Source organism: Thermobia domestica, chromosome 9, assembly GCF_964235325.1.
Source record: "Thermobia domestica chromosome 9, izTheDome1.hap1.1, whole genome shotgun sequence".
NCBI classification, from domain to species: domain Eukaryota; kingdom Metazoa; phylum Arthropoda; class Insecta; order Zygentoma; family Lepismatidae; genus Thermobia; species Thermobia domestica.
The window spans coordinates 282,461,625-282,474,186 of NC_137462.1; the positions used below are offsets into that span (position 1 = coordinate 282,461,625).

At 33.9% G+C, this 12,562-nt stretch overlaps 1 protein-coding gene across 11 annotated transcripts in view; it reads right to left on the reverse strand.

Annotated features, from left to right (window-relative positions):
* Positions 1 to 1,083: 1,083 nt before the first annotated feature.
* Positions 1,084 to 12,562, reverse strand: part of LOC145660725 (uncharacterized) — an 88,022-nt gene continuing 76,543 nt past the window's right edge. For all 11 annotated transcript variants that reach the window (XM_081726107.1, XM_081726109.1, XM_081726115.1 and 8 more), the window contains one exon: positions 1,084 to 4,839. In XM_081726107.1, coding sequence (XP_081582233.1) covers positions 3,090 to 4,839 — 1,750 coding nt within the window. In that variant the 3' untranslated portion in view covers positions 1,084 to 3,089. The remainder of the gene's footprint in view (positions 4,840 to 12,562) is intronic.

Genomic DNA, 12,562 nt, shown 5'->3' on the forward strand with positions numbered 1-12,562 from the left:
CCTTCCATGGCTATTATATTTTTTTACACTACTATTATACAAAAAACAGTTCAGTGGAAAGGATCGAACGTTGGTAATTGTGGGAATGAGTCATTTCACCTACGATTCCTACAAGCCATGAACACTGTTCTCAAGGTAGGAACGATGACGCAATATGAGTGCATGAGAACCTAACAGACTACGAGAATTAGGTTCACACACAATATCAACTTCGTGTCCAAAAATATTCCCAACCTTAATAAATGTCGTTATGAAGAAAGTATATATGGAACAGTCATAGTGACGAAAAATATAAGTTGGTAACTATTTTTAGGGAAAGGAAAAATGAGTCTGCTGCGACGAAGCACTTTCTCCAGACGATAAGCGTTGTAATGGGAAACAACAAGTCCTTTGTTCCATCGTGAGAAACGATAAGAGCAACTGAGGAACATCTGCAGAAAGAGTTGAGTTTCTCACCAGCAAGAAAAATAGCTGTTCTTTCTATGAGTAAAATAGTGATTTCATTGCATGAATAAAAGTTAAAAAAGAAATACACTGTTCGTCCAAAAACATAATCTTGTGGCCATGCACACTGTCACAAAGTGGGCAAAATCGTTAATGCTTTCTACTTCCAGACAGTTTTGGCTCAAATATGTCGGAGATACTTGTTAATAATACGGAGATAAAAGAACTATCTGAGGATCTATGTGATCAAAACTCCTCCATTTCAGAAGGAAACCTTTCTGGTTTTATTTTCGTAGGCAAGTAAACGGGAAACCATGTTATTCCATATCATGATGTACTCTAAATGCCTTGATGCCAGCCCAATGGAATTTCTGAATTCAAAGTGTTAAAATGTCGTCCACATCAACGTCGCTTGGTCAAATAAAACTTGAAAGAAATGGGATTTTATTCGTATCTCTGTGCTCGAATGTGGTTTGTTGGTGTGGAAATAGATATGTCGTACAATATTTATAATTCTGGTGCTCTCAGAACTGAATCAGTGGTATCTACGAAGTTTATCATATAGTAAAAAACGTTGCAAAGCAGTTAGCAGCTTTCTGTGTTGGGTAAAAAAAAATTAACAAGAAAAATACCATAAAATAATTTTAAAGATGCATAAACCATGTTGCTTACATGTTTATTCCATGCTTGGTTGAAAAATTTCGTGGTACAATTGAAAAAACGAAAAGTAAGAAAACAATATTGAAACATTAAAAGTAAGTCGCTTTTTATCAAATACGTTTTCCGACACAGCTGCAATTAGAAAATATTTGGAAATTTAAAGAATAGCAGAATTTGAGTGACTGTTGCTATATAATATTATTATAGACAAAAATACAATTTTGAGTTCAAAGTAAAACCGAAATAAGCATTTGTTTGGCTGTACACAAATATTAACTGGAATACAAAACAATAATGCCTGCACGAAACACTAATATTTTGGAAGTAATTGAGTTGTGATAATATATTACTAAAAGCAAGAACAATAGGCGATATTTATCCCGTTGGATTCATCGTATTTGTAAAATAGAAAACTAACAGAAACAACATATGTAATAAATTCCAATAAATAAGTAAGTATATCATTTGTTATTATTCTCTATCTATTGGGTGGTTCGAATTTCGAGTATAGAGCAATATTTATTTTCACGCCGGACTTTCATTTTCTTCCTTACTTAATCTAAAATTATTTTTCATTGTTGAATTATAAATTGATCTTTGAGTTATTTTCAAGTTTTTAAAATCAATTTAAGTTTGGTTGCGAAATAAGTTTCCGCTGTTTCCGGAAAAGTGTCCTTCTTACACGTAAGTTGAATTCTGTTTCGTATGTCTGGTATTTGTTTTTATTCTCGCTTTATTCTGAATTTCTCTCTTTCATTTATCACTATGTGCCGTATTTTCTAGGAAATATTTGATCAAAATGTGGGAGATACTTGAGTGAAGGAATGAAATATAAATAGTGACTATACAAATGTTTTAAAGTTTCAATTACGTTTCAACTAGTGATTAAGAACACAATTGACTAGGTAAACACATTTTGTAAACCAAGTAATATTGCAGCGACCGTAACCAGTTATTTAATTATGTAAAAGTTATGATTTAGTACGTGCTTACATTCAATTGAGTATTATTTGTTTTAAATCTTACAATGGTGAGTTTAACATTAACATGAAACTACAACAAATGTATGCGTTCTCACCTGCACGAATACACATAATATCTCAGAGAAGAATTTGCAATAAAAATTTACAGCTGTTGAGACGCATAATGTTCTTCTTACATGTTTTTATATAGTTACGAAGTGAATTGTGTATTTTGCACAACTGACAATACTTGTTCTTTTCTTTAATTTGCATGTGTGTTGCAAATACAATTGTGAACTAAAATTTACACACATTCAGATTCCTTGAATAAGCTGTTTGTGAAAGGGACTACATTAAATATGACCACTAGTGTAAAGAGGAATATAAACCAATCCAATCTGTCTAATGCTTTGGTAAAGAGAAAGCTGAAACCAGGACCTCGTGGGCAAAGGTATTTTTGGTAATAGTAAAAGGTAAAATACTTACGTCTCCTTTAAAATAGCCTTAGGTGTGTTTGTTAGGTTTTGGTAAGCATAAGATTTTTAGTTACTTATATACAGTAACATTTCTTATGACAATTTATAGGAAGTTCAGATTGTAAAATTTCATTAGATATTCCTTTGTACAGTCAGGAGCATTAATAAATGGAGGCTGAAGCCATTATTTATTATGGCTCCAACCTCCAATAATTAATGTTCATGATTGTACATTGTTCAGACATATGGATTTTATTCTGTTGTGACATTATATCTTTTTTATTTCTTTGTTACATTCTAATATATATGTGTAATTATATCGCTCACGAAGCGTATAACGTCTTGTTTTAGAAGGATATATTCCAATGAAAATTCTAGCCTCAAAAAAGCAAGTATATAGTTCTATATACATATTTAGGTTTCTGATCACTTCTTAAAAATGTACAGATGATTCCTCAGGTCAGACTTTCACTTATAATTTTTTACATGAGATATTAAAAGGTTCTCAAATCCATTCAGTTAGAAAATGCTCGCTAGCTCGAGTTTCTTAATTGTGCTTTAACATATGCTTTACAAATGATGATTTTGTATTATATCCCATTCCACATTGTTGGCATGTGTGAAGCTTCTCTGGAGTATGTGTTAATATGTGACCTGCTAAATGTGATTTTCTTCTGAAACCATTTCCACATTCCTCACATATATAAGGTTTCTCATTTGTGTGAGTTAATATGTGTTTCTTCAAATCTGTTTTCGTGTTAAATCCCCTATTACACTCCTGACAAATATAAGATTTCTCATCTAAATGTGTTAAGATGTGATTTTTCAGAGATGAATTTTGACTGAATGCTTTTCCACACTCCTGGCATTCATAAGGTTTCTCACGTGTATGTATTAATACATGGGATTGTAAGTAATATTTTAGACGAAATCCTTTACCACAAGTTTGGCAAATATGTGATTTTTCATCTGTATGTGTTGTCAAGTGGTTTCTTAAATTAGATTTAAAAGCAAAGCTCTTGTCACAGGTGTGGCACGAGTAAGGTTTTTCGCCTGTATGTATTACCATGTGTGTTACTAAAGATGACTTATGACTGAATCCCTTATAGCATAGCTTGCAAAAGTGAGTTTTCTCACCCTTGTGACTTACAAGGTGCTTTGCTAAATACCTCTTTTGACTGAATTCCTTGCTACAGTGCTGGCAAATATAAGATGTTTCATTTTTATGAATCAGCATATGTTTTACTAAGGTATATTTAAAAATGAATCCTTTTCCACACTCCTTGCAAATATGACTCTTTTCACCTATATGTGCTAATATATGTCCTTTTAAATAAGATTTTACAGTAAATGATTTTCGACAATATTGACAAATATAAACTTTCGAACAAGTACGTGACAAGTGTTTGTTTAAACTTGTTTTTGAACTGAAAATCTTACAACATACTCTGCAAACTAGTTTTTCAGCTGAATGAATTAGAACATGTTTCGCCAAATTAGACTTTGTAATAAATCCCTTTCCACATTCGTTACATATATGAGGTTTTTCCCCGGTATGTTTTAACAAATGGTGTTCTAAATATGACTTGATTCTGAACCTCTTGCCACATTGTGCACAAACAAAAGGTTGTTTACCTGAATGTGTTAACATATGGGTTTTTAAGTTTCCTTTTAATTGAAATTGCTTTGCACACTGCTGACAGGTATGTGGCTTACTTTCTGTGTGTGTTAGCATGTGTCTTTTTAAGTCATTCTTTGAACCGAACTTCTTGGAACACTCGTGGCAAACATGCACCTTATTGCCTAGATGCGTAGTAAGTATATGGCGGGACAGTGTGGATTTCAATCTGAATCCCTTTTGACAATTTTCACAAGTGTAATTTTTTTGAGTTGTATGTATTAAAACGTGATTTGTTAGACTTGATTTATGATTGAATCTCTTTCCGCACTCTTCTGCAACATCAGGTTTCTGATGAAGATGTGTTAACGTGTGCTTTCTCAACTGGGATTTCTGAATGAAGCTTTTTCCGCACTGGAAAAGGCAATGAGTCCTTTCACCAATGTGAGTCAATTTGTGCGTTATTATCTGAGATTTTAGATTAAATGTTTTCGGACACTTCTCGCAGACATGAGGATTTGTACTGGAATGTGTTAACATATGCTTACTCAAAGTTACTTTATTAGGGAATTCCTTCAAACAAACTTGGCAAGTATGAGACTTCTTCATTATACCACAAAATACTCCGCGTTGTGAATTAAGAACATTATCTTCTCCACAGAGATCATTTGTGTAGAATCTGAAACAGAAACCAAACTTAAATATATAAAATTCTTGAAAGATTAAATGATTTGCAATATTTTTCTATCAACTATTAAACAGCACAAAAGTTTCTTCCGACAGAATTATGCTCGCATCTCTGAAGTGTCACACAAGAGATCCAAATTGCAGTGTAAAGAGGCATTGTTGAGCTGTTCCACTAACTACGCTGTGAATATGAAATGAATAATAGAACAATATTTGCATCATTTATATTTCGAAAGTGCTTGTCAAATTTACTGGAATGGTTTGGTTTCATTGATTAAATATTTATTGACATAGTTAATGTATTACTGACTCCATATTAACATTTGTAGAAAGGTTAAAATAACGTTAGCTGCTGCTTTCTTATAATATTATTTGATTCTTTTGTTAGCAATAAGAAATTCTTTGACCCTTTTGGTTCTCCAGTTTACTGGATATGTAAACTGAATGAGCTGTACTTATTCGTTGTAAGAAGATATTTGGGAATTGAATAAGAACTTATATACGAAACAGAAATATAAGTTTTCACTTTTACCGAAACTAAATATACATTAGTTATTGTTACTAACTTTGATTGTCGTCGATTGAAATTAGGATCGGTCCTTGTTCACGCACTCCTTTATCTTTTAAGACTAAAATGTTGCAAGTTTATATAAATAAAATATAAACAGAAAATTGGGATTTAGGATTATTTTAATTTCACTTTAGGTGAGCAGCAAGATTACATGAGACATAGTTTAATGTGGGATTTGAACCAGATGAGTTCCCGTCGGCAAGAGAAGCCGAGTCTCTAACGCCAAAGGTGAGTACGCCAATCGCTTACCCATGGGGAGCTTATACTTGGGTTTAGCATCCGATATTATGAAATATATTCGATAGTTTCCAGTCCATGCAGTATGTAATGAGAGCAAAAACAGGAAATTAAAACAGAAGATAATCCATTATAATGCGAGGTCACAAGTTTTATCAAGCAAGTTCTTTAGATAGAGAGTAATAGCAGGATTAGAAGTGGAAATAATACACGGATAAATTTTGGAGAATATCCGGACGTACCGAAAAATCAGTTTATGAAAAAGGAAACCATATTGGAAGTTACGGATTGGAGCATTCTCACGTCCGTATTCAAAAACGCCCCATTTAATATAATAGTACTACAATGCACTATTGCTTAAATAAATTTTCAGAATTACATTATTTATCTAAGTATAATGGAATGCCAGGGCAAGTGACACATTCCTACTTATGCAAATATAAAATAAAAATGTTAAAAGTAATTAAGACAAGCAAAGATAAGGAATCTATGTCCAATTTCCAATCATGTGATAATCAAAATAAGCTTATATGGCCGAATCACAATTGGCCACATAACACTATACCAACAAATAATACAACAATGCAAAAATTTTACGTGCTGGTTAACCAAAGTAAACGTAGAAATGAAACTGGACACAATACAAGAGGAATTATGCGGAATTTCGATAGAAATAGCATGCAAAGCCCAGACAGATTTAATTTGATCGTACAAGAAATACTTATAAATCATGTAATAATTCCAAAGACAATCAGAGAAACCCTGATAATGATAGATAATGGTAGAAATGATCATGGAGGAAATAGTGAGCAGGATTAATATACTAGGAGAATAAAGATGGACGATACAAAGGATTGGCGATTCTACGAAAGAACACACTAACTCATTTCAAATGCAGAATCAAGCCAAAGATAAACTGCAAATTAATCTCGTAGCTACCAGAAATGATGACAATGGAAGGAGAAAGTAAATCAGATTCTCTCGTATATCAAATTGAGACACGCAACGTTTAAGATTAAGAAAAATGAAGTCTTTCAGCTCATCGCGTCACGATTATGACCTTTTAGTCTAAAGATGATGATTGAAGCAAGTGAATTATAATGATAATGGAAGAATTGATGGAATGAGAGTATGGAATGAAACGGCAATAACCTGAGAAAAGCCACGGACATGATGCTGTACACTAGTCACTTAGCCAGGGATCGAACCAGGAACCCCATGTAGTACAGGGAAGTATCCAGGAATAGGAAATAACTACTTAGAATATTACTAAATATAAGTTGTAATAGTGGAACTAAACTGACAAAGTAAAAGCAATAAACGTTAGTGAAGCACAAATTAAAAGAAAAAACCTACAAATCTGATATTCTCATTTTTACCGCAAAATTCCATTCTTAAGAATTTTCTTTTAGCACAAATTATCCATGCAGAACAAAATCACCTACCAAATTATTTCAATATCAATTTTCCAACAAGGATCACAGTAAAGTCTCAACAAATAGTTTTTGTTGACATTTATTTCACAAATAACGCTGAGACAGTCTAGAGCCAAGTTTACGAAGGGAAGAAAATTAATAGCAGGTGTAGGATTGGTACAGGCTAAAAAGATACATGTGAAGTCAGTAATTCTTATTTCAATAATAGGGGCCGCGGTGCTTCAGTGGTAGAGCGTTCATCTCAGGTGGGTGCGGTTTTTGGTTCGATCTCAGCTCCCGCCAAGTGAGCTTGCTATGCACTTTAGCACGGAGCATTCACTTCATGTATGGACCCAACCATACACCAATACAATGTTAATAATCTTGTCTTTTTACAGCTACACAAGAAGACGTTAGTTAAAATAAAGAGAGAACTAACTTCTAAATATTTTCTACTTTCGCTATTTCGCCCACTTTTATGTCACATTGTTTCTGTTTTGTCCTAACATCCTCAAAATATTGAAAAATTAGGTATTATAATTAGGACCAGTAAAGTTTTTATTGGGTTTTCATAGAAGAAAAACACGTTTAGAACTTATATAATATGAAGCACAAAAGATATTCTTAATAATAATAATAGCATTAATTCCAACATTGCGGATATTGCACACCTGTTTTCAATTAGTGGAGAGACGAATTGTAAAGTACTTTGGTAATATTGTTCAAAAAATGCAAGTGATCGAAATAACCTAGATCGAAAACGTGCTAGGAACATCTGAAACTTTAGTACGAAAACCTTAAAGTTAAATTAGTGTCGAAAGAAGAAATTATAATTAGGTCGCTGAAGATTATCAATAACAGTGAGGAATTAAGTACCGTTAAGAATTCTTCACTTTCCAATGGGATGGGAAATGTTTAAGTGTCTCGGTCACTGTACAGTCCGCAGCTAAAAACCTGCAACATGAGCATGTAATTTTATTGTGAAACTACATCTAACAGCGCAAAGAAACCTCGGTGTCCTCCCTTGCACACTTATTTTGGAGCAAAAGATTTCGTCGTTTCACAAGCAATTTACATGCTCATGTTGCAGGTTTTTTTGCTGCGGACTGTACAAGGAAATTTAAATTTTATATGTGGTGCAAATTTTCACATATTTGAAACACGAAATAAGTTTTAAGTTTTAAATTTCGAGTATGGGAAACGTAGTACAATGCAAATATATTATGTAGTGAAGGGTACACAACGATGGCAGACATAAATATATCAATACCTACACCTGATAAAGGATGTAAAAAGGAATGATCGGAAGATATCTGGAGACGAACCAAGAATTATTTGCAGCTTGACCTCAAGGACAAAGGATCAAGAAGCTGCACATTCTATAAAGACAAATAAAATCTTGCCTAATCGAGACGCATTTAGAAAAAAAAAAAAAACAGGATTTAGATAAAAACTATGACCATCTAGGTTATGAAAAATATAGTTGTAAAAGTTGAAAAATGGGAGATGTTACAGAACGCTTTGAAAGACATTAAAGAAGAACAAGTAGTAACATTGAATCAGTGGTGAGATGAATGTATTTGGTGGGTGATGTTTCTTGATTTATATGTAGAGCCGTGGATAGAATCTAATGACTTTCATACGTGAGTTGGAATGTATTTTTGGCAATGAAGTGGCAATTGATGATTTGACATATAGGAGGATTGTAATTGTTGATATAGGTAAGGTTGGTGTTACAGATGTTTATAAGATTGAATGTGTTCCTCAATGTCTATGTGTATTCCTGGAGAATAGAAGGGTATTGAATGTGTTATGAGCAAGTATGTTTCATTATTACTGTTAGAGAATATTTACCTAGAAATATCTACAAATTGTTTTGTTAATAAGAGTTCAGATGGAAGTTACAAGGTTGTGTAATAGCATCTGAAAAACAGCAAAAATTGATGGTTAGAAAAGAAATGTTAAATTAATTTGGATTAATTTAGATAATAATTTAGATTAAGATGTTAAGGGTGTATAACACCTACGTCAAGTATTTGTCTAAAATTCAGCGTGATGTTAGAATATCTAAAATATATAATATATATGGAAACGGATATATGTAGAGTTGAGCGTAACTTTGGAACGGTTGGACTAATTTTAACCAAAAATCGTATACATATTACTTGCAGCTTCAAAAACAGCACTGTGGGGTTTATACCCATGGCACGCCTAGGGACGAGTGAGAGGGATAACATACAAATGATCAAAAATCTTAGAATAGAATGGTGGCATGTAAACTCATTGTAAACACCAAGGTTGGTATGGAGTACATATCTTTTGGACTCCGTAAGTTCCGATGTTCTGTAAGTCCAATTTCAGGGTGCAGTTGTGGAAAGATCCCCTATCACAGCTAGGAATGGAAAATAACATATAAAAATGATCAGAAACTACCGATATCATGTCGAATACATTGTTCTATGAGTTTCTAGGTTGATTGGTGATAGTTTCGATTCTTTTAAGTGCAATTTTAGCCAATGGCAGAGGGGAAGAAGAGACACGAAATATTATTGTTACATTATTAGTGTCAAATTCTCAGTTTAGAGGTTGAGAAAATCGTTGACCTATTTAAAATGACTTTTTTAGTACCCACGAAATGGTAGCTTTTAATATCAATTTAATTAAAGGGTATATTTTGTTGCGATGGAATGTTTGAAAATTTATGCCAAAATTAGTGTGTCTTCTGTATTTTTATCGTTACACTTTCATTGAAATAGGTATCTTATGGGGATGGGGATTCAATTAGTTTCCATAAATCTATTCCCGTGCAAAGAACGGGCATTCCAGTTAGATTTAATATTTTGAAATTGCATTTATAAAACATATATGGCGCATTTATAAAATATCTCATATTTGAATTTATCATGACTAATAATAATAATAACGTTGGCTCAAAAATCATGTTTTATGAGATCTACAAAAATACACATAATATATATTGGGGAGAGTATTTTGTACTTTTGCTGGAAATTCAATTACATCTTATGATTAAACGATGCTATTACTGGTACTGACCTTACTGAAAATTTTGGGGATTTTTTTCGGGCAATCCCTTACCTTCCCCAACGGACTGAAAGCTTTTGCCGTGTTTGGTCTGGCAACACCAGTGGCGTATTTAGGGGTGGCTTCCGGGCTTAAGCTCCCCCGAAATCTTACTTACTATAGTAAAGTATATGAAATATCTTGCAGAATTTTCACATTTTCAGGCAAAGCTCCCCCCGAAAGTTAGCAAAGCCCTCCCCGAAACAAAATCGTAAATACGCTACTGGGCAATACACACAATACCAATAACAGCAAAGCTATTTGTGGTCGATTTTCGAGTTGCCTGATGATTATAAAACTATTATTTTATTTAAAGAAACTTGTAGTAATGCTAGTAAATTTACTAATGTTTGAGGCAAAAGTACAGCCGTATTAGCTCAGTTGTTGGAATAGTTGATCAGATTTTATTCGAAATGCCACGTTAAAGATGATCGTAGATATAGTCTTTGTTACAAACGGTCTTTGTGCAACTCTTCGCTTATTTTCCTCTGCATGGAAAATGACCCAGAACCCACCAAGCGACGTGGTTGTAAGGCAAGGGAATGTTGTTTTTAGAGTAGCTGAAATTCTGATATTTTCTACAAGCTGCTGATCCATGACCTTTCGTGTGATTGGCGGGTCTGTCAGACGTTTAGGCCAATTAGTCATGTCGTAGTAATTTTCGGACCTGACAAGTTGTACCGATTCTTCTCTAAAAGCTCCAACATAGAGTCATATACTTGCGAGTGCCTGACTTAGGTGTGTCATAACGTAAGTATTGCTTATGTGTAACATCTCGTTTGCGTAGTTTGCCGTTATTTTTTTCTTGGAAAAGAGTTGCATCATATTTTCCGTCGAAATAGATACTTAGAATCGCCTGCTCTAGGTGAGCAGTTTCTTTCTTAATCTCCTCACCCATTCTGTCTTTTTCTCTCTATATTATATCTGTTAACAGCTAGAGTTTTGTCCTCTGGCGTTATGAGTCCCGCATCCTGAAGTGATCAAAGCTACCTGTCTGTCTGAAGCTCCATTGCAAATGCTGCCTCTGCTGTATTTCGAAGAAAATTCTAATTAGGCTATGTTTGCTTCTTGCTTGTGCAAGAAAACCTGCACGAAGTACTGCTTTTTGTCCTTGTTGACTGAAATGTTTTTCCTTGGTGCTACACTAATTACAAAATGTTTTAAGAATGTCCAAAACTCTCTTTTTTGAAACCACAGGAATGCTTGCTTTACGCCATATATGAGCAACTCTTTGTACAACTAGTTTACAAACGTTAGTCACAGGTAGTCGACGGAACGAACTTTTGTTGCTGACTATACATAAGATGCGAAAATTGTACAAACAAAATCATGTTATGACAAAGACTATCCCTACAATCATTTTCAACATGGCATTTCGAATAAAATCTGAACATTTATTCCAACAACTGAGCTAATATGGCTGTCCTTTGACTCATAAACATTAGTAAATTATTTACTGGCATTACTACAAGTCTTTTTGGATAAAATAATAGTATTGTAACCATGATGTAACTCTAAAAACGAACCCAAGTAGCTCTTGTCATTGGTGTTGTGCGTATTGCCTGACGAGACACGGTAAAAACTTTTAGTCCATTGGAGCAGGATAAGGGACTGTCCGGAAAAAATCAGTAAAGTAGGAGAACTAATGGAACCTTTTAAGCACTAGCAGTAATCGAAAAATGAAATGAAATCTTTGAGTTTTACGTCCCACGGTTATGCCGGTTAGGCTAAAGGAGACGGTGATGATGAGTAATGAATGAAATGGTGGAATGAAGAAAGTGGGAGGAAGCGGGAGAACCCCGAGAAAACCCACGCACACGATGTTTGTCCACCACAAAGTTCACTTGGTAGCAGTAATCGAATTTCCGACAAAAGTGCAAAACGTTCCACCGATATATATATATATATATATATATATATATATATATATATATATATATATATATATATATATATGGGGTGTTTTAAAACAACACTCAAAACGTTTGAGAGGTGATTCATGACACCAAGAAAAGACAAAAGGTATACAACAACCTGGGTGCACAAATGTTTCCTTTCTAAGTTATAGGCTACCGAAAACATGAACTTTAAATGGCCATAGCTCCAATATTATGGGACCCACCGTAGTCGGGTCAAGACTTTACTTAGGAACTAGTATGTGCCCGATCCAAATATCCAAGTCTCAGAATCCTCCTGTACTTCCCCAACGATTTTTATAGGGGGAGTTTAGCTACAGGCATATAATTGGAAGTACTTACCAACTAAAACCGTAAAAATTGTTGCGGAAGTACCGCAGGATTCTGAAACTTGGATATTTGGATAGACCACATAGTAGTTCCTAAGTCTTGACCGGACTACGGTAGGTCCCTTAATATTGCATCTATGGATCTTCACAGTACATTTTTTTCATC